At 43.5% G+C, this 22,632-nt stretch overlaps 1 protein-coding gene across 1 annotated transcript in view; it reads left to right on the top strand.

Moving 5' to 3' along the window:
• The window catches only part of rgs7a (regulator of G protein signaling 7a), a 55,127-nt gene extending 32,771 nt beyond the window's left edge, over positions 1–22,356 (top strand). The window contains exons 3-18 of the mRNA XM_072690070.1: positions 1,460–1,556; positions 6,659–6,709; positions 8,756–8,862; positions 9,518–9,569; positions 10,943–11,007; positions 12,503–12,579; positions 13,930–14,011; positions 14,819–14,893; positions 15,158–15,256; positions 16,944–17,005; positions 18,103–18,213; positions 18,463–18,588; positions 18,948–19,134; positions 20,060–20,149; positions 21,033–21,073; positions 21,446–22,356. Of these exons, the coding sequence (XP_072546171.1) occupies positions 1,460–1,556; positions 6,659–6,709; positions 8,756–8,862; positions 9,518–9,569; positions 10,943–11,007; positions 12,503–12,579; positions 13,930–14,011; positions 14,819–14,893; positions 15,158–15,256; positions 16,944–17,005; positions 18,103–18,213; positions 18,463–18,588; positions 18,948–19,134; positions 20,060–20,149; positions 21,033–21,053 (1,302 nt within the window). The 3' untranslated portion in view covers positions 21,054–21,073; positions 21,446–22,356. The remainder of the gene's footprint in view (positions 1–1,459; positions 1,557–6,658; positions 6,710–8,755; positions 8,863–9,517; positions 9,570–10,942; positions 11,008–12,502; positions 12,580–13,929; positions 14,012–14,818; positions 14,894–15,157; positions 15,257–16,943; positions 17,006–18,102; positions 18,214–18,462; positions 18,589–18,947; positions 19,135–20,059; positions 20,150–21,032; positions 21,074–21,445) is intronic.
• The last annotated feature ends 276 nt before the right edge of the window (positions 22,357–22,632 follow it).

Below are 22,632 nucleotides of genomic sequence, written 5' to 3'. Positions count from 1 at the left end.
TTGTTTGGGGGTGGGGGATCAACTGTCCCAGAAATTATTGCAATAAACTATATTACACTATAAATCATACTGTATTATTTTTATGCCAGTGATACAGTGCTGATATAATAGCATAATAATGCAAAGACAGCAATCAAAATATTAAAAATATTCATAATATAATACATAATATAATTATAAATATCCTAAATAACTGTCTCACATAGGCTTGGGTGGTAAACCGTAATACCACATATCATGTCTGACACTAGATCCAAAAAACCTACAGACCTATTCACATTAACCAAGGCTTCTTAACCAAACACAATGGGCAATACTGAGGTCAGCAAAAATGACTGAGGTCATGCCCAAATCTTGTACGATAACGTTGATAACGTGATAATTGAGACAGGCCTATTCAGAGTTAAATCGCACCTGTTTAGAGGATAAAGCCTCATCTGAGAGCACAGAGGTGAGGGAATGGTCTTTCCTCGCTCTGTAAATTGTGAGGCAGTTAGAATACTGTTAAACCAATTTCATGACCTCTAAAGACCCTCCAGCTTGAGACTTGAGCCGCTAATGCTCAAAGAAAGATGTTGAAGATGTCGAGAATGACGAGAAGGTGCATTAGATATAGTAGCTCTGCGTCTAGTTCACTTTCTGACCTTCTGCTCTTTCTTTTGTTGTCTGTAATCCATCCCAGACCTTAATGGTGATGCATGCTTATTGCAAGGCGCCGAAGTGCACTTGACCTACGTATGAGAGCCCATCCTTGGCTGTGTCTCTCACATACCAGCAATGTAGGGATCTGGACAGAACTGTGTGAAGTGGTTATTGTAATTCAAGCTTTGCTGTCTTGTCAGTCAGATGGGCTCGTCACATGCCACTTTGAGGGAATTCAAAATGACACGGGGCGTCAGATTAGTTCAGTCTATTGGATTTAGATTTACAGGGACAGTGTGCATTAATCACCATTTCTGTAAACGTGCCAGTATTCCTGTGAATGTGTTCTCCTACCGCTCGGTCAGCCTCTCCAACTGGTGGTATTCTAGGGGACTGCCTAGTGCTTAAAACAGCCGCCTATGTATGTGTGTGTATGAGTGCGACTCACTCTTTGAACAGTGCGTATGTGTCCTCAGGCAGAGAAAGGACCACTGAAAGGACACTTGCTGTTTCAGTGTCGTCTTCTCTTCAATTACGTCTTCGATTACACTCCTCTGAACCTTTTGGCAATTTTGCGAAATTTGTCCAACATGCAATTTACTTTTGCTATTTCAGAGGTGATCATTCGTCTGGGTCGGATCGTTAGGGGGGGCGCTTGGGCGTTTCCGAAGTTCTTTGATGTTTGGAATGTCAGCAAGTAGCTGTTCACTGAGCCTCAGGAGCGAATAGCTCTGCAGATTGTGCCCTGCATAGAGGGACTGAGTATGAAAGCCTTGCTTATGTTTCTGCCCGTCCTTTTTCTCTGTTTCCGTCTCAGATGGAAGACCTGATAGCCCGGATGCAGGACGAGAAGAATGGCATCCCGATCCGGACGGTGAAGAGTTTCCTCTCGAAGATTCCCAGTGTTTTCTCTGGTAAGACGTCAAAACACCTACATGATTTTCAGCAGCTCAACAGCAGCTCAAACGCAGTCAAAGCTCAAGAGCCACAGATATTGCGTTAGGTTATAAAATATATAAAATAGTTGCACACCGACGACTCTAAAGTGCTTCAGAGAATGATTCCTCTCAAAGATTCCCAGTGTCTTCTCTGGTAAGTAAAAAAAAGGCTTAAGACCGGTTTCTTTTCATTTATTTGAACAGAAAGTCGAGTGAGTGAGTGAGTGGTAGTTTGTTCCACCTAGTGTTGAATAGCGCCCCCCTGAGGTAGTGGCTACAGCCTGTAGTGTGAAACATGCTCAATGTCTTTCCCCATGCACAACCTACAACTGTCCAACAACGCAACACACTGGTCTTCGTCCAGTCCACCATGATTTCAGGAGTTGAAGGAAGATGGAAAGTGGCCAGAATATCGGAAACACTTGTTTATTTACTGAACAGGACAGAGAGAAATAAAAAAATGAAGAAATAAAAGCTAACCGAACATGTGTGAGCTGTTCTCTCTTCACATGACCAGGGGGGGGGAGACAGGGGCGAGAGAAATACTGGGAGGAAACTACTGTTACCATAGCGATACTTCAAAATCCACTACAATTCATATTTGTGAATTCTTATCTTCTAGATATTCTAGATTTATTATTTATTTATTTATTTATTTATTTTATTATTTAATAACTGCTCTTTGGGTGTAACTTGGACCTTGAGATCCTAATTTCGTTCCACCCCATGTACCACAAGTGATGCGAATGACAATAAAAGTCTCCTTGAATCCTTATTTTCTTTTTCTGTGCTGTTCTATAAGTACGAACACAGGTCAACATGACTGCCACAGTCAGTCTAGTAGTCCTGATCATGAAATACTGGGCTTTTAATTGCCAGGGAGAAGACCTTAAAGGGTTAACTCTCCGAGACACCGGAGATGGAGCTGAATGCTGACGCTGTTTTACTGCTTTTGATTCTGCTGTGCAACAAATAACGAAAATGATGGAGAGCAGTATTCCACGCCATAATCCATATTCTTACATTACGCCAAGCTTTGCTTAAGTGCGGAGAATCGAGCGTAAATGCAGCATTAGAGTTCGAGAGCAAGAGTAAAAGATGGAGTCTGACGAAGAGAAGGAGAGAGAGAGAGAGAGAAAGAGAGAGAGGGATGGAGGGAGAGAGAAAAAGATTCCGAGATTCCTAGAAAGAGGAGATGAGAGGCCATTCTCTCGCCCATCAGATCATTCATTTTAATACAATTAAATTCTCCCACTCTCTTTATTCTCTCCCTCTCAATTTCTTTCCATTCCAGGCTTAATGAGAGCTCTTCGGCCTTGTCAAAAATGATTGGTTAGGTTTGGATTAGATTTGGAAATGGAGCATTTGTGATTGGTCGTTGAGAGTGAAGGCCCGCATCTGTCAAACATGTCTGAGCAAGAGTGCTGATCTAGCGTCCTCTCTCCACTGTTCGGTGTAATCACATTCCTGCTGAAAACTCATCAGCACCCCCACGCTCAGCATCCGCAGACCTTCAGAACTTCACAACCTGTTTATGTACGTCCACATCTCCGCTCACATTCAGCATGTGAGGCTGTCGATCTTACCATCAGCGCACCGTTGAAGACTCTGTGCCCTTTGATACCTTTAAAATCTGCCTCCAGAGTAGCCGGGGAGCGGGAAGAGCTTATTTCATAATGTGTCCAGTTGATTGGAAGAAGGTGCAGATTCAGCTTTAAGTGCAATAAAACAGTACTTCACGATCAAAAGCCCTGGAGCATTGCCAGATGGCAGGAGCCTGGAAGTGTGTCAAAGGAGGTTCTGGCAGAGACTGAGGAAAACATAAAGATGGAGGAACGGAGTGTTGCTTGATGCTTTCATAGACAAAAAAAGATCCATTGTACCCACCTGGAACACCTAGTCATTAACGCAGGGATCTTATCACCTGATAGTTTGACGGCAGTAATGAATGAAATCATGCAGCTTCAGGGGATGTTCACATCAACTTTCAGACTGATGGAAGATCTCAGTGATTTTGAGCATGATGTGATTGTTGGTGTCAGAAGGGCTGGCTGATCTCCTGGACTTTTCAGCAGAGCAGTCTCTGAGTTACTCAGAATGCTGTCATTTAGGCTGGAAACACCTTGTTGGTGAGAGTGGTCAACAGAGAATGGTCAGAGTGGTTGGAGCTAGAGATGCACTGGATGATATTCGGATCGGATATCGGTCCCGATATTAACAAAATTAGCTGGATCTGGTATCGGATAATTAGGCCGATCCATGGAACTGATCCTTTTGCTTTAATTGGTTGAGACTGCACTAAATATTTACATGTTTGCATTTTTTGATTGCTGCCTGTATGTTCTCAGGTTCAGCTGCTAGACTTTATTTTGAATTAATATTAATAATATTTAAAAATGATTGATTACTGTTTGTGTGTTTGACAAAGTGAAGCTACTTATTGTCAGTTTGGGCTGACGCATGTTATGTATTTTAAGAAGTTTTATGTTGAATTTGAATGCTGTGTCAAGGCCTTGCGCTATTGTTTATTTTACTGACAAATAGCAATTTAGTACATTTATATCTATGTATTAATTTGTTATATGTTGTACAAAGTTAGTAAAGTAATGTTTAAGTCAATCCTGATGCCTTAATTCTCTCCCACATGGTGAGGTGTTATTAATTCAACAATGGTATTGGATCGGTATCGGGTATCGACCAATATGCAAAGTTTATGTATCAGTATCGGAACTGAAAAAGCCGGATCGGTGCAACCCTAGTTGCATCTGACCAGAACAGAAAGGCTACAGTAGCTTAGAGAACCACTCTGTACTCTGTCTGAGGACGGGCTACAACAGCAGAGGACCATGCCGGGTTCCACTTCTGTCAAGCTTAGGCTGCAGTGGCTCAGCACAGGCCCACCCACACTGGCATAAGGCACCTCTCCTTAGATGGTGGAGTCAGAAGTCTGTGCCAACAGCATGAATCCATTAAGCCAACCTTCGGGTCTGTTAATACTAATCATCACTTGAATGCCACAGATCGTTTGAGTATCCTTGCTGACCATGTGTATCCCTTTATACCCACAGTTAACCATCTTCTAACGGCTACTCCCAGCATCATGATGATGATGATGATGCACCATCTCACAAAGCGAGTAATCTCACATCTCGTAGTTCTCTTGAGAAATCTGCAGGAATTGTCCTCATGTCAGCATGGACCAGAAAACATGGAATCTGATTCCTACATATAATTAAGCTCTGAACACAAGTTAGGAACGTCTGGAGTAGGATGGAGGGGTGGAGTAAAGCAGTGGAGATTATGTTGCTCTGTGCTTTAATGATTCATCATTAATCCATCTGATAGCTTTTCTGTAGCTTCACTTAGTTATAAATCTCTACATCTCCCAAGCCTGTAATCCCTTTAGAGAGCGAGATGACGAGAGAGAGAGAAACTGTGGGGGGAGAAATAAGTAAACTGATAAACGTATGAAGGGAGAAAGCGATGGGTCGAAATGTCCTGAAATGCCATCTTATCATTTATCTCTCCTTTTTTAAAGGTTGAGGCGTTAAAAAAGCAGGACCAGACCCATCAGCGTCCATATGTGAATGTAAAGTGACCGAAGAGGGGAGCTTAGATCTGGCGTGGTTTCTGCCCCTGGTCCTGCCCACCGCTGGTGTATTTTGTATGCAGATGTGTACTGACCCACACTGACTACACATTACATGCCTTTATTAGTGGGACAGTATACTGTCTGACATTTACTGGTCTTGATCCTCAGGGTGGAAAGTGTGCTGGATGTGCACAACAACAAGACCTACTCATTGGGGGGTGGAGGGGTTGTGTGTGTGTGTCTGTGGGGGGTGGTTTTCTGCTTTATGCACTTACCTAGAAGGTGCTCCAAACTCCTGCCCAAAAGGTCCTCAGAGTTCTCCCCCCCCCCAGTTCCAGTCTTTAGCAGCAATGTGAGCACACGCTTGTGCAGAAAGACTCGCAGTGCATCCAACAATAAAGGCAGCGTGGAGCTTCTTTTACATGGCCGATCACTGATCACAAGCTGCAGTGCTCGTTCAGTAGTTCTCGCACCAGGTTGACATTTCTACGAATAAAGGGGTATAAAGGGTTCTAGGGAAATGTGCAGTAGAGGAACTACTTTTGACTTCCTAAAGAAGCTTTCAGTGAAATTTGTGAGAGTCTATTTGTGAGTTGACTTCTGCCCAAAAAGTCCTTGATGACCCCCCCCTCTCCTCGTTCCAGTCTTCTGAGGTGTGGGACATACTAGCTAACCACAAATTATAAATGTTCATTTCAGTCATCCTGCTTTTGTGGTTCATATTCATTTGTATTCACTAAATGACCTAAACCAGAGGTGTCTAAATGAAGTGCCTGCAGAGTTCAGAAAGCCTCAACACTTAACTCATAAAGGTCTTCACAATTAGCTAATGATTTAAACCAGGTGTTTTAGAGCAGGAATCAACACAATCCCGAGATCTGTATTGTAATGCATCACATATTAATGTTTCCCCTGCTCAAACACACCTGATTCTACTCAGCAGGTAATTATGAAGCCCCTCATGAGCTGAGCAAGGAAAACATGATAATGTGTCATGTGTGGCGTCCCCAGTACTAAGGATGGAAGTTAAACAGGCTAATTTACGTGCTTAGTCTTTCTCACCTCCTAAAAGGGTCTGCAATAGGCACTTGGTTTCTCAGTGCCTCTGTCTCGCATAGTCCTCGTTCTCTCTCTCACCTTAGTACATACCAAGAAGCTAAGCTAACTAACCTTAACCAGCCGGCTACAGCTTTAAACAGGACAGAGCAGGATGGGGAGTTTTAGCGAACAGTAGCATACACAGTAGCATAACCTATACGTCCAAATGTTTGTGGACACCCCTTCTATATAAAAAAAAAGGCATTCATCTATTTTGAGCTGAACAGAAGATCTGCATGATCAGGCGTGGGCTAATGTATACATACGTATTTCACCCAAATTCTGGCTTTAACGTCTTACTGCAGCATGTGAAATCATTCCAGATCAGCTCACTACAACCTGTATTAACTCTTCTGAGGTCTTGAATATCTGTGTGTTTTTTTTTCAGGTTCAGACATCGTGCAGTGGTTGGTGAAGAACCTGAACATAGAGGATCAAGGTGAATGCCGAATACCTGTTGCCTTTTCCTTTGCCCTTTCAGGTGTACAGCAGCTCTCACTTGGCACCGCAGGATCTGCACCATCCGGCAGCAACCTCAGAACACCCTCCTTCATACATTTCACATTGGCGCCAAGGTGCTAGTGTCAGCATCTCGAGTTTCTCCGTTTATTGAATCAAAGGAAGGCAGAGGGCAATTTTGGTTATTTGGGGGAAGTTGGCTGTTGTGGAAAGAGCAGCTAATGTTACTGTCGGAGGTAAAGTTACTGCTGTAGCGGCGATCAGTGTTCCTGACCGCTTGCGCTGAAGAACCAAATCTCATAAAGCATCACTTCTCTGGACAGAATTCAGGGCTCGCTCTGTTCCAGCTCGCCTCATTAGCTCCTTAATTATAACCTTTTGGTTTTTACACTTCCTCAGTCTCATAACTACATAACTTAGATCATAGTTTATCTTAGGAGTTACAGAAAGTCTCAATAACTGCATAGTAAGCCTGACGTTTAGGAAGGACAAAGGGTCAACTGGTTTAAAAGGGGGAGAGTTTATGCTCTGCTGAGATTGTAGTTTAGAGATTGCACTGTTAACTTTAGTAAGTTCTGTTTACTAATGAATTTGAGTCATGGCATCTTTCATAACTCTTACAGTTCAGTTCCACTGATTCTCAGCATTCAGTGAAATTAATCAGATAAGTAAGGTGAACTAATTGAAAGTTGACAATACTCAAATTCACAATTTCATTTACAATTGCTACTAGGGATGTCCCGATCAAGGCTTGTTTTTTTTTTTTTAGTACTCAGGAATAATTGTATTTCAAAGCTATGCTATGCTTTGCTGTGCTACGCTACATGGCTCCTGTAAGCTGTCAGAAAACTGCCCGAAAACTGCCAATCCGAGCCAATCCGAGCTCATCCAGTTATTCCCGAGCACACTGTAAATGGAAAATCGGCGTGGGTCATTCTGAGCCTAAATAACGGGGTGGTAAATGGCCTTGTAAAACTGCAACTGAGCAGCTGACAATACTCAAACATCACAATTTCATTTCGAATTGCTACTAGAGACGTCCTGATGAAGGTTTTTTTTGTTTTGTTTTGTTTTGTTTTTGTTTGTTTGTTTACCCAGCTCTGATTTACAGGAGTTGACGTATGAAGTGAAGATTACTATAAATGAATGAATGAAAGATTACTGAATCAAAACGTGGGACAGTCCTGATTTTATAGAACTGTCCAGAAGGACCACAGCACTGTACAGTTGAGTGTTTCATGTTCTTTCAGCTCCAGGGATTTCGGCTGAGTAGCTCATGAGATTGTTACAGTAAATAACGCTGCATTTACTGTAATTACAGAGTAGAAAATCTGCCCAAAACCACAAAGTGTATCAGCTGAAAGCAAAGGGCTATTAATTTCTAATCAAAACACTCGCACTCACCAGTGTGTCTGGCAAATATGCTGAAATATTAAAGGCTCATGATTTATTCATGTATAAGTCTCTCTATGGTGCGCGTGGAGGGGGCTGAAAGGTTAAAGCAGCGTAAATGTAGTAGTGTGTGGCGTGTAAATGCATGCAAGTGTGAATCTGAATATGTGCAACAGAGCTGTGTGTGTGTGTGTGTCAGCTTCTTTTTAAGTTTGTGTACCTGTGTGTGTGTGTGTGGTGTTTGTTTCAGTTGATATTAGTGTGTGTGTGCTCAGGTGTGAGAGTGTGAGTGTATGTGCTGTATGTATGTGTTAATATAAATGTACTGGGTTGGCATGTGTGAGCAAACGGCCATATGATCATCATTATTATTATTTATTATTTATTATTGCTACAACTGGGGATGTTGGTAAGTCTCGCATTTAGAGAAGTTCTAGCTCAGGTTGTTGCGTGCCAGGTGTGTGTGTGTGTGTGTGTTTTGAGTCAGTAAATAATAAATGAAAGAGCCTTGTAGAAGGTGATATCATGCTAACTGGCATCATTATGTATCAGCTATGTTTCATTGTTAGCCCTGTTAGCATTCAAGGCTGATTTTAACCTCTTTAACTGACGGGCTGATTGTGCTTTCTGGCAGTGGAGGCTCTGCACCTGGGTACGTTAATGGCAGCACATGGATATTTCTTCCCCATCTCCGACCACGTGCTCACGCTTAAAGACGATGGCACTTTCTACAGATTCCAGGTGAGTAACTCGGTCCGAATGCACAGTCCGAATGTTGTCGTGAACACCCCTTCTACACACACAGCTTGTCTAGTGCCTGTGGAATAGGACTCTCTAGGACTTAATCTAAACATTAATCTATCGGCACCGTGCCCAATATCAGGGATGGGCTAGAGGGGTGGAAAGCTTCCTTTGACAATGGAACGCTGAGCTATTGCTGGGATTTAAACTTATGACCTCCTCATACTTGATGAGCAGCACTTAGATCGTAGGGCCACTCATAAAAGCACAATTCTGAGTAAATTGAGATTGCCTGCTTGTCAAGAGATAAGTTCAGACACCACATGGTCAAGAATCTGAATATAGAAAGTATAATAACCTGCCCTCCCTCATGTGATAGGGGGAGCTCTAACCTGCAAATGGGAACAAACAGTAAACAAATTGAGGGGGGGGGGCACAGTCTAAACCTATTTCACAATATTTGAGCTGCAGTTTATTTACTTATGTTTTTGAGACTCAACTCAATATATATTGTTGATCAAACTGAGATGCAGAAGAAATGGAATAAAATCTTTGTACATTGACGTCCGACAGCAACAATAATTATGTACTGTTGAGAATTCTGGGTAATGTAGTTCTGTACACAAACACAGTGTTGTTGTGTCTTTCCTGTCAGACGCCGTACTTTTGGCCCTCTAACTGCTGGGAGCCGGAGAACACTGATTACGGTGAGTGTGCCCACGTTCTCGCACGTGTTTGAGAGTGTGATGGGAAGCGTGAAATATCTACAGTGTTTCCAGTACAGCTCTTTTCTTAGCGATTCGTTACAGCCCAAATCTGTACCTCGTTTTAGCAGCCGGAGTCGTTTAAAGGCAGCAGTTAACACCATGGGGGGGTGGGGGGGGTATTAATATGCCTTTTAGGTGTGGGAGATGATGCAATGTAATCGGATATTGGATATGTCCAACATGGGCATCTCAAGATTTCATTTTAAACAGCTTCCTATTTAATATTAAAATGGGCAAGAGATGAGATTGATTACAGCCTAGTACATTGTTTGTTAGCAGCGTTAGCCTAGCATCTCCCATTCTTAACTAAAGAAGCACATATATATATATAATAAATTTTAGCTAAACTCTAAAAAATAAAGGTACTTTGAAGTAGGGCTGGGCGATATGGAAAAATAATATATCACAATATTTTTGCGATACACAATATTTATCACAGTACGATACAATCACAGATCAGGAGCGACAGATTCTTATAAACTACTATTCAGATCCTCTCCTGTACTGAAAACAGTGATTTAAATTCAACATCTGCTGCTCTTCATCTACTTAACCCAGTCTAATTACACTGTTAGTAATGAAACCTGCAGCTGATCAGTGTTTACTAACACTAACAGTCTCCTCCATATGCTTTGAAAAGCTTATCATCGTCATGGTAACAAAATTTATCACAGTACGATAAAATATCATCATATTGTCCAGCCCTACTTTGAAGTTTTACCAATATTAATCTGTATTTACAAGAGAGTTAAAGACCACTGATGCAGTTTATGTATATGTGCCTGCAAACGCATGTGTGCGCAGGCTCGTATGTTCATCTGAGTGTGTGTTGGAGAGTGAGTGAGCCAGTAGGCTTCACCTTTTAATGAGAGTATGTGAACATGAGCTTAATCAAATCCTTCCAGATGGTCAGAGATCAGCTGGATATGCGAGTGTGTGTTTGTGTGGTTGCACCATCGGTGTGTCTTTGGCTCAGGGGGGCTCGTAATCTCAGGTCACTGTAAATTTAAACTTCCCACTCAGAGACGAATGTGTGATGTGATGGCTTTTGCCCGCGCTGCACGAGAGCAGGCTCACGAGGATTTCTTAGAAACCTGCGAGCACACGAACCCCCTCAGACCACCCCGAACACTATCAGGCCACTCTCAAGAGAGCTGCCAAACTTGGAATACTGAATACGGCAATCAAGTGTGTGAAATTGTGAGTGTGAAAGCATCGACACCTGTCAGTAAGTGTGTGTGTATGTGTGTGTGTACATGTGTGTGCAAGATGCATCCACTGTAATTCACACCTCTCTGTGTCCTGCTGTGCAGCTGTGTACCTGTGCAAAAGAACAATGCAAAACAAAGCTCGTCTGGAGCTGGCGGACTACGAGGCAGTAAGAAACCTCCCCTCTCTTCGTACTCTCCTTCACATTCCTATTCATATTCATATCCCTGCTCTTCTTATCTCTCCATCCACTTCACAACCCTTTTTATAGTACAGCTCTCTCTGTCCCTCTCATCTCTCCGCCTCTCTCCTCGTCTCACTTTCTCTCGCTTCCACTCTCTTATTATCGCTTCTCTCCGTACGACAGCCTTCTGCACATACTCCATCCACATTGTCGTGATGGTGCCTGTTTTGATTAGTCTATTAATTATGCCAGTAGAAGGCTGAACGTACACTGCTGGAAAAGCGTCTGCCAGAATACTGAAGCGTCATAGGTAGACCATTAAAAGGGCCCTTTTAACAGTAACCTCTCTGTTCTGCTTTTACATGAAAGGATTGCTGTAGAAAACTGGTATAGTTTCAAAACTAAGCTCCACAAACCCAAAAAAAGCCCATTTTGAATTAATAGTAGCCGACACACAGCGATCCCAACCGGTGAGCCATGGACATCCGTTACCACAGAACCTTATGTCCCTGTAACTGCAGATTTGTTTTTTATTATTACAGATGAGTGACCGTTAGCGTCTTATGCTCCAAAACAAGAGCAGTGAATACGAGCCATACGGGTGCAGATCTGGCCGAGCTGTAGCAAAGGAACAGCAGATCACTAAGACTGATAGCTGTAGTTACTGATGACGCTCCAACAGGGCTGTAGCTGCTGAACTGGGTAAATTCCTACATGTGGAATACATCAGTTCACAAGCTGCCTACTGTGTCAAAGCTACTGAAGGAGGGGGAGGGGTTTGCATGTTACTACATTTTCCACCACATCCCCACTGTAAAACCTTCCATTTGATTAATTAATAATTAAGTTATTTGAGGTCAATTCATTATGAATCATAACAAATACTTTGCTTTAAAAGTACCCACAAAAAACCCAAATGATTGGTAATAAACACATATAAAAATATATATAAATATATATATTTTTTATTATGTGATTATTACCTATTATGTGTGTGTCTTAAAGGCACAGTTTTGTTCTAAGCAATTAAGAATTGCTGATCTAAAATGAACAAGATGCAAGAACAATGTTGGATGTGGACCCTAGAGACATTTTAGACACTAGCCTAGTTCACTACCAAGTGCGCTTTATTGTGTGGCACACCCTCTTCTTTCTGTTTGCTTTATTTTCTGCATTGAATGATTTTTTTACCGCACACTTAAATGGAAGCTAAAGCAAACGTGCTTTGTTCAATTTAATGCCTGTTCCATTTAATAGACGTCCATAAAATTCCTAATTCTGCTCATTTATGCATAAAGACAGTCTTATTTTAGACCCATCTGGAGACTGAGGCGCCTCTCTCCTAATGAAGCAACAGCTGGAATCAACACGTGCATCACAGGAGGCTTCATTATAGAGCTGCTGCAGTTCAGACCTAGGCCTCTTTTCAGCGCTGGTTAATCTAATCTGCCCTCTGACCTCTCCCTATGTGCCTTTCCAGGAGAGCTTAGCGCGACTCCAGCGCGCCTTTGCCAGGAAGTGGGAGTTCATATTTATGCAAGCCGAAGCACAAGCTAAGTAAGTGCCCTTTTAACATCTTGCCCATCACCGGGGGTCGAATGTCAGTCTTGAGATCTTGAGGCCGCAAGAAATTCACCGGTCTTCTAGCTGTTATTACCGGGGGGGATTGTTATCTGTGTATCATCTACACAGTCCTGTCGGAATATTATGACCACCTACCTAATAGTGGGATTAACCACCCTTGGCTGGGATGACACCAGCGAGACCTTGTGGTATGGACTGTAGTATAATGGTGCTGGAAGATCACTGGTGAGCTCTCCTATGTATACTTGTAGCAAGCCCACAACAACGTCACGTGACGTCTAAGACATCCTGGGACGAGTTCATTCCAAACCAGGGATGGTCATAATTTCCTGATATGATTGTGTGTATATACCTCCACTTTGTTGTTTGTCTTTTTTGTTAATTTGAAACTATATAATTTGAATAGCCTTTACATTGTGTTAAATATTCATAATAAATAGGACAGATAGAAATGCTCCACAGTTACTGTTATTTAGTACCAATAAGACTCTATACTGTCTATACTGCGATACTTTACAATGATCTGTTTTTAACTGAAGCCCTTCACTAAAGATAAACCTCTGAAGGTAAGTAGGCTACTCAGGAGATTTTTGTCTCTGGAGTGGCCCAGCTGTCTAAGCGTTGGTCCCATCAACAGGAGATTGGCAGTTAAATCCATGGTTGTACAGAGAGCACAATTGGCCTCACTCTTTTTGGGAAGGTAGGATGGCCCTCCCTCTCCCCCCGCCCCATCACTCAGCATGATGCTAACCAGTGCGGACGTCTGTTAGCTGATGTAACAGAACTGGCAGTTAGTGTTAGTGGACCAAGAAACTACTCTAAGAGCCTCCATGCTGACATTCACCCTCCCAGCACTGGTAGCATCATGTGATAGGCAGAGTCCTTGGAAATTGGACTAAATTCTGCAGAAAATTGGGGACGAACCCCATAAATACAAGAGTGGTTTAGACACCGGTGACCTTCTGGATCAAGGCCTGCTTCTCTAACCTTTAAGGCCACAGGTGCTGCTTGTTAAAACCTTACAGCTTCTACCCAGCCAGATACCCATCAATGCCGATATGTCAGCTCTACATATACAGTATTTAACCACATCTGAATGCTCATTTAACACAGTCTGATCGCTGCTTATGGTTAATATGAAAGAGGCGCACAGGCAGGTGTAAGCGTGTTCGTTCCCAGGCATTTCTGCTAGCTTGTGCTATTGTGCTGCTGGCTTGAAAGCAGCATTCATGTTGGATCGCTGTGCTGCAGCGAAGCTTTAAAAGCCAGCAGAGGATCTTAACTGAGCTGGCTGCTGCCTTTCCATCCTCTCTGTCTGCCCAGAGTCGATAAGAAGAGGGATAAAATCGAGAGGAAAATTCTGGACAGTCAGGAGAGAGCATTCTGGGACGTGCACAGACCAGTGGTAAGTTAAAAGAATTTGTGTGTGTGAGAGAGAGAGAGTGAGAGAGAGAGAGAGCGGCTAAAATTGCATTTTTGCAGCTTTTTTAGAGCTGAATAGCTGCTGACTCGCCACGGCCGTCTCCAGTGTGATATTTGGACTCACTTAATGAACTCATACATTTTGTATGTCCTCAGAGGTTAAATACACATTTTCTGGGCTTGAGAGGCCAAAGCTAAGAGCTGAACCTGCAGCCTTAGGAGTGCCAACTTTATGAGCAGTTAAATTAAACCCCAGCTAATCACTGTATAGATCCGTACTTTATTTCAGGTACTAAAACCCAAAAGAGGTGGCATTATTATTATTATTATTATTATTATTATTATTATTATTAATGCTAATTGCAGATTGTTCTTTGTCACAGTTTATTTAATAGTACCTGACCCCAGCTATGCCAGTTTGCTCAGAGCTCGTCCTCACATTGGACAAGCTCTGACTTTGCTATGCAGAAGAGAGTCCTTCTGTTTGTTGTTTTTCGGAAAGCAGCTATTTGTGCCTCAGTGGCTCCGACTAATCTCCCTCATTAGCAATTTCATGCTAACCCTACTAATCCTGAGAGCTGCAGCGCTGCAGAAAGATCCCCCGTCCACCGTCCGTGTTTGTCCAATCTGTGTTTAGGTAGGGTTTTAATCTTTGATTTGGACATCATTTGAATCGGTTGGCAGATTTTAAGCTAATATTTAACAAGACTTAGCGTCGGAATCCGGGCTCGGTGACGTTAGCTGCATCAAGTGCTGCTCTGTGTTTGCATGTGTGTTTTGTGGCTTTCAGCCAGGGTGTGTGAACACGACAGAAGTGGACATCAAGAAGTCCTCCAGAATGAAGAACCCTCACAAAACAAGAAAGGTACAGACCGCAGTGCCACTCTTTCGTCTCAGCATAACCTTCATCAAACCCCATGCAAATTTATGCACATAATCACGTCAGTCACCAGCAGTGCAACGCAAACCCCAAGCACTTCTCAGTCTCCAGTGAATGCACAAATCGCCATACTCTGCGCTACACTAGTGGTGTTAAAGCATCCAGTTCTCACAAGTTACTTCTCCAGTACATGTTTTCTTCCCTTGTAGGGCATGTGTGATTTAGCTTGTGTTGCTTTTGCCTGTTCAGTCTGTATACGGGCTTCAGAACGACATCCGCAGTCACAGCCCCACCCACACGCCAGCCCCTGAGGCCAAGCAGCCGACCGCGGAGGAGCTCCAAGAACAGGTGCAGTCTGATTGACCTAATTAGGTTGTGACTCAGTGTGTTCGTTTGTTCCGTACATAACATGTCCCGAAGTTGACACCTGCTGGTCCAACATTTCTTCTAAAATCAAGGGTGTTGATGGGGGCTGTCTTACTGTTAGTCCCCACTCTTTCGACAGACCTTAAAGTGCATTAAAGAGACCAGGTACTGATGTCGGAGGATCTGTTCTGCCACTCCAACTCATCACACATGTAATGGATAGAGTTCCATGCAGCTTTTTTAGAGGTTTTATATCTCGCTAGCTGACTTCGAGCTTTGGAAATGATGACATTAGGATGTTCCAGAGTGAGGACGGTTATGCTCTCTGGGGCTCCCGGCCACAGATGGCTGTGGTATTGCAGGGGATTGAATGTGAGATCACCTGATGGGAGGGCCAGCGCTCAGACGACTGCGCTATTCGGGAGCCCAGTGTTTTTTTAAAGGAAAAGAAATGTTTGCATCAGTATCAGAAATAAAAAGTAGCACAGTATCATGACACCCCTAATCTCTCAAACCTATCAATAGGGTCAAACCTATAAGGCCTTGGTGTACTTCCTGCAGAGACGACTTTGCCTAGCTTTGCTGAACCAAAATTGTGTGATTGCTGGGAAATGAAGCTGCAGCTGCAGACGCCACATCGAGGCTTTGTCCTATGAGTCACAATAGTTGGTTAGTGTTGTGTAGGTTCTGACTAGGGGTGGCACGATACCACTTTTTCATATCAGTATCAACCGATACCAATAGCAGTCCTTTTCCCTTAATCTTTTTCTCTTAACCCCCTAGGCCAAATCTGCGTTATTTTTTTTGATAGTTACCGAACTTTTAAATAATTTTTAAGGGACAGTCGCACAATTGACCCCGCCAACCCACCTGTTCATAATCCCCCTAGCACTTGCAATGTTCCTGACACTAGGAGGGTATGGACTTAGCATACATCTCCACCGATATATGCAAAGCCAGCCACCCCCTCTTTTCAAACTGCTGCCGGCATTGCCGGGCAGCTGACACGCTTGGAGAAATCCCCAGCTAACAGACACCTGTGCTTGCCAACATTGCTTTTAGAGTGAGGAGGAAAGACGGCACCATCTACCCACCAAGAAAGCACGGCCAACTGTGCTCTCTGAGACTGCGGCCGCTGATGGCAAAGCAGTGGCAGCACAGTAGACCGCTGAGCCGCTCTGAGCCTTGGAGAAAATGGGAATCTGACAGTTGGTCTTTACTTTGTATCAGAATTTTATGACGAACCAACCAATATAAAAGCTACACTGCAGAAAGTGAAGGATCCTTGAGGAACATTTTGGAAGTTCTTCAGTCTGAAACTGTGGAGGAACCTCTTAAGGTGTTTTGAGGGACCTTTAAGAAACCTTTTTTTCCTAAAAACCTTTTTCTGAATGTTCCTCAAAGCATCTTAAGAGGTTCCTCCTCAGTTTTAAATTGAAGAACTTCCGAAACTTCATCAAGGAGTCAGACTTTTACTTTTTTTTTTTAATAAACCTTCCTAATAAAATCATCAGTTAGTCATGGAGAGCAGCCAAACGTCCCATGACAACAAGCTGTTCACCATTTCATCGTCCGGTGTAGCTTTCTTTCCCACAAAAAGACAAATACAGTTAGACAGACACACATGCACTGCTCAAGCCCTGAACTCTGTTCCTCACTGTCTTTTCAGATCAAATTCTGGCAGGCACAGTTAGATAGGCATCGATTGAAGATGTCCAAAGTTGCAGAGGGGTAAGTGTGTGTGTGTATGTGTGTGCGTAAATTTGTGTGAGGGTGTAAGAGGACGAGGAAGAGAGCCTGTACTTTGATCTACCCTTTGATCCTCATTACTTTACAGTGCTTAAACCTTCTCTTGTAAATGTTATTGATCCTGTTAATGGGCCATCTAGTTCACACTCTTGTTGCAAGACAAACATTATCTCTTCGGATTTATGACGCAGTCGTTCCACCGACCCCGCGATATATCTTTATCCGGACATATCGACCCGCATGGAGCAATCTGGACCGCCTGCCGCAGCTCACTGTGGTTTGAAATGCACTCCTACTGTACGATTACTAAATCACAGGCCGTCTTAGTGTGGTTCTCCTAATGCTCCTCTGTTGGCTGTAACAAAAAGTGCTCAATTGCACATTTGTGACCTCCTGAGGATACTTTTTTTTGTTTTTAATGATCCGGTCAGTGGATGATGTCTATTGACAAAGGTGGTTTCTTGCTTACATTTCACTCACAGTCCTCTCTTTCTGCTTTTAATGATTATTTGTTTAGCCTTTTTCTCACAGTTTGGTTCTGCCAATTAACCCACCTGTTTGTAGCTTCCGCTAGTACTAGCAATGCTGCCGAAACTAGGAGGGTAAGGACTTGACACGTCCCCTCTGATACACGCAAACTGATGCGGAATCACTGAGCAGCCGACACGCTCGGGTTCCCTGAAAGACTTCTGAAATGATGTTTCAGTTGTCCTGGTTCTACATATCCCCACTGCCTTTATGGAACAACCCTTGAAGGACACCAGAACGTGAAGGTTGTGCGTCTTTACAGAACCAGGACAACTCAAAGAGAGCTGCAGCGCATCTTTGCCCGGTTGAATGAGTGTAGTTTACCAGCCGAACAGATCAGTGAGCAGTTTCTGGCCCTGTTAGGAATCATATGTGGTGTATTAGGCTTTGGGGTGCAGTATGCATGGCTCTGTATTGAAAGGTGTGCAGTTTTGTGTATTAGGTTATTAGGCCAGGGGGGGGAATGCTGAGTAAATATGAAATCATTGTGTTGTGTATGGGCCTACGTGGAGCACTAAGCAGACTGTGACTTTGTTTTGAATCTTTTGTAGCTTACTAGGCTACACGGAGCAATACGCAGACTACGATCCATTTCTCTCCACCCCCGACCCCTCGAACCCCTGGATATCGGATGACGCAACCTTCTGGGAGCTGGAGGCGAGGTGCGTGTGACAAGCAAAACACACATGATCATTATACTGGGTCAAGATAACATGATTAGACCAATAGAAATGAGCTAAAATGACTTGGAGTCTATTAGTTTCACATAAGCACACACTGACGTTCAGTAAATGTTAAATTAGAGTTGTTTAAACAGTGGCTTCTCACTGAATTCAATAATTTGATGTAATTTTTAATTTAATTATTAATTCACTGTGTGTGTGTGTGTGTGTGTGTGTGTGTGTGCGCAGTAAGGAGCCGACTCAAAGCAGGGTGAAGCGTTGGGGGTTCGGGATGGACGAGGTTTTGAAAGATCCAGCGGGGAGAGAGCAGTTCCTCAAATTCCTGGAGTCAGAGTTCAGCTCAGAAAACCTCAGGTACTTCCGCTGCCCCCTGCTGGTGATTGTACTGTACTGCGTCACTGTTTCTGCATGCTGTATATGAAATAGAATTACTGCTCAAAATGAAACTATAGAAATGCAACATACCTCAACCTGTTCTTTATTATTGTTTATTTATTTATTATATATTTATTATGTTTAGTTTTAGGGTCAGTTATGCTATTTTGGATTACCAGAACCTGTGTGCATCTCTCTCGTGCTGACTCTGTTTCTTTGTCTTGTTCCACCTTTGCTTTCTCTTATGTGTGTCTGTCTCTCTCTCTCTCTCTCTCTCTCTCTCTCTCTCTCTCTCTCTCTCTCTCTCTCTCTCTCTCTCTCATATCTCTCTCTCTCAGGTTCTGGTTGGCTGTGCAGGAGCTGAAGCGGAGGCCAATTCGGGAGGTGCCAACGCGAGTGCAGGAGATCTGGCAGGAGTTCCTGGCTCCAGGAGCGCCAAGCGCCATCAACGTCGACTCCAAGAGCTACGGCAAAACCACACAGAACGTCAAGGACCCCGGGCGCTACGCTTTCGAGGATGCACAGGTGCACAGGCGGCAGTGTGTCACATCTAGAGTTCATTTCACTGAATTCAGTTCAGTTTCAGATCAGTCTGAATGATTTGAAGATTCAAATCTGCTGACGCGCCCTGAAACATTTTAAGAGGATGTTTCTAAAGGGGGGAGGTCATCAATATAGCATGAAGCTTAATTATCCCATTTCAACTGATGTTCCAGGTGACTTCCCTTACACTGAGTTAATATGTGTGTAGTAGATCTTTCACAATAACCATTTTTTTGGCGTTATATTGTACCAGAAATAATTGCCAATTTTGTCATTTTTAGAGCATTTTATGCTCTAAATGTACATTTGTTAGGTATACCATATACCAAAATTTATGGTTATCCTACCACGGACATGTGGTTAATACCTAATACCATTTTGTGGCGAGGAAACCAACAGCAGAACACCCATACAGAGAGAAATGACTCTGCTATGAACTCCAGTGAAGCAGACGTGTCGGGTGCTTGTGAGGCTCTTAGTTGGCTAGATTAGCTCCTAGGCTAACGTCTTTCCTGATAGCCATAGAAGTACCCAGCACGTCCGCTTCTCCACAAAGTTGTTAGCACAGACATATAGACCTTTTGGGTGGATGTTTAAAATGTAGCTCCTTCAACCACAGAAGCAGATCCTCTTCTTCTTTGGATATTGGCTCATTAAACATTAAACTGCCTGCTGGAATGTTGAGTTAGCTTAGCTAGCTACTTTATGATCAGTGTCCACAGCAGTAGCCTTCATCAGACGGCATTCACTTTGAACACAGTACGACCACAAAGCATTAGTCAAAGTGGGCGTGGCCAAATAAGGTGGATACTGTACCATAAGTCCACAACATTATTGTGGCAGGCCTAGTGTGTTTATGCATGACACTGACTTGATGCATTCGTCTGTGTGTGTGTGTTTGTTCCAGGAACATATCTATAAGCTCATGAAAAGTGACTCATACAGTCGTTTCATCAGATCCAGTGCCTACCAGGAGCTCCTGCAGGCCAAGAAGAAGGTAGAACCCATTATACCGTAAAGCTCCCTGCACTGCAGCCAGTTTCCAACCACCAGATTTCAACACCCACTGACTTCTGAACTGGCACACTTGGAAGCCACAGCCTCACACATGTTGTTACATTAGACTTGCACTAGACTAGACTTGCACTAGACTTGTCTAGTCTTGAACACAGATAGATAGAAACACACACACACACACACACACACACAGGTGCGTTCTCGTTTTTACTCTGTGTGTCTTTTGGTTTCTGCTGATTGAAGTCTGGGAGTTTTCAGGACCGCAGAACCTCATTTGAAAAATTCACTCGTAATGTGGTAAGTGGGTGTGTTTCCCCCACCCCGAGTGACTGCGTGACTGACCAATCGGAAGTCAGATCTGGTCAGGTGACCTGTGTCCTGGTGCTTGAACCTGCCCCAACACCTCTATGATGTCACACTTAGTTTCACTGACAACACAACGCTTCCGTTACTCTCGTACAGGATGAAGCAAACTGCCCCCTCCTCCTCCCCCCCTCCTCACTCTTCCTCCCCCCCTCCTCTCTCCTCCTCTCTCCTCTTCTCTTCTCTCCTCCTCCTCCTCTCCCCTCCTCTCTCTACCTCACCTGTGTTCTTTTCTCTCTCCTCCTCTCTCTCCTCTCTTCTTTCTTCTGCTTCTTCTCTTTATTAGTTTCCTCTCATGTCTTTTCTTCTCTCTTTTCATCTCTTCCCTTCTCCTTACCTCTCTGTTTGTCTCCTCTCCTCTGCAGTGAAGTGTGTGTGTGTGTGTGTGTGTGTGTGTATTTTATCTGCATGTCAGACATATTGGCCTGGTGAAAAAATAAATAATAGCACAGCTGCCAGAATGTCTCCTTGCTTACTTGTTTCTCTCTCCTTGCCCACAGAAAAGTAAGAACTTGTTTTGAAAGGAAAACAATGCTTCCAGGTAAACTCTCACTCTCTCTCTCTCTCTCTCTCTCTCTCTCTCTCTCTCACTCCTCAGCTCTTCTGTCTGTCTGCTCTGTGTGCTGTGATTTGTTCTCTGACCCTTGTTAACGCGTATCTGCTCATAAAGCTTGCGTGTGTCCGTGTGGGAAAGGCTCTGGTCTTACTCAGACACACAGATCAGCTTTTTGCTCTCTCTTTTGATCGCTTTGGTTCTCCGACTCTCACACCTTCCCTTATTCTCTCTGTTCCTCTCTCTCCCACTCTTCTCTCTCTGTCTCTCTCCCACTCTTCTCTCTGTCTCTCTCCCACTCGTCTCTCTGTCTCTCTCCCACTCGTCTCTCTGCCTCTCTCTCTCTCTGTTTTCTTTCAGGGGAAATCTCTGGCGTCTAAGAGACTGCCTGCTGTTGTGCAATCCTGCTGAGCCTCGGAGAATCAACCGGGGACGAGGGCGCTGTCACTTTCATCTCCGCTGTCCGATAGGTCCGGCCCCCGACAGTGGACCTATCACGTGCATGTCCAAGGGACTGAGTTTTTACATCACTTTTTACTCGCTTTAGTTTTTCTGCCTGAGGAAAAAAAGGGGGGAAAGGCTCATTTAAGGGCAGTCCAGGCTTCCAAAGGACATTTTTCACGGAAAAGAGGGATACTTTCTGAACGTGAGAAAACAACATTCTACGTCTTCTCCATCTCTCATCTGTCCAGCCGGACCAAACGCATCCACATGTAAACTATATAAATGATGTCAGCGGTGAAAAAACAACAGATTTAATGATGTAAAGCTAAACCTTTAAAGAATAAACACAAGAACACTTTGTAAACTCACAGCTGCTTCTAGTCCAAGGCTTTCGAGATCAAGACTCTGCCAATTGCAATCATCTTCCATCTCATTGCCATTGATTTATTGCACTATTTAAAAACAGAGAAGTAGAAATTTTGCTCGTCACAGTCGTACGGCCACCAGGAGTCCGCTGCAGGCCATGTCTAATGTCTAGTCGGCTCAATTTCTTTCTTTTTCTTTCCTTTTTTTTCGATGTTCACTTCCCTCCTATGTTTATTTTTATACCATATTTAAAGACATTTTGTCTTGGAAGATGTATTAAAGCCAGTCCTTTATCTGAAAGCACTGCAATAATTCACTTTTTATTGCTGAAGCAAGTTAATCATGTTCTGACCGGGCCTCTGCAGCAGATTTGCCCAAGTATAGCTGTGTTTATTTTCGGAGCATAGCTGATCTATGATTTGCTTATTTATTTATTACAATATTAAAACGCCTTCAACCTACACCGGAACAGCTCTCGCTCTGATTTACTCACTTAATCAGCAGCAGTGGTCACAGTCTCAGCAGCAGCTCACCACTGGGTTTCCACCACTAGGTGGCAGCAGTTCTGTTCATATGAGTGTCTCTGTAAAGAGACTTGGATGGTATGACGGCTCATCAAGATCTGGTCCTAGAAGGCTGTTTAGATCCTACAAGGGAACTGAAAGAACGTCTGGAAAACGTCCTGAAGGCCAAATGCTGCCCTGCCCACTAGCCCCTTGTTGTGAGGTCAGTACTAA

The sequence above is a fragment of the Salminus brasiliensis genome, chromosome 10 (assembly GCF_030463535.1).
Source record: "Salminus brasiliensis chromosome 10, fSalBra1.hap2, whole genome shotgun sequence".
Lineage (NCBI taxonomy): Eukaryota > Metazoa > Chordata > Actinopteri > Characiformes > Bryconidae > Salminus > Salminus brasiliensis.
Note: the sequence above shows the minus strand (reverse complement) of the source record. Positions and strands in the feature narration are given on the sequence as shown.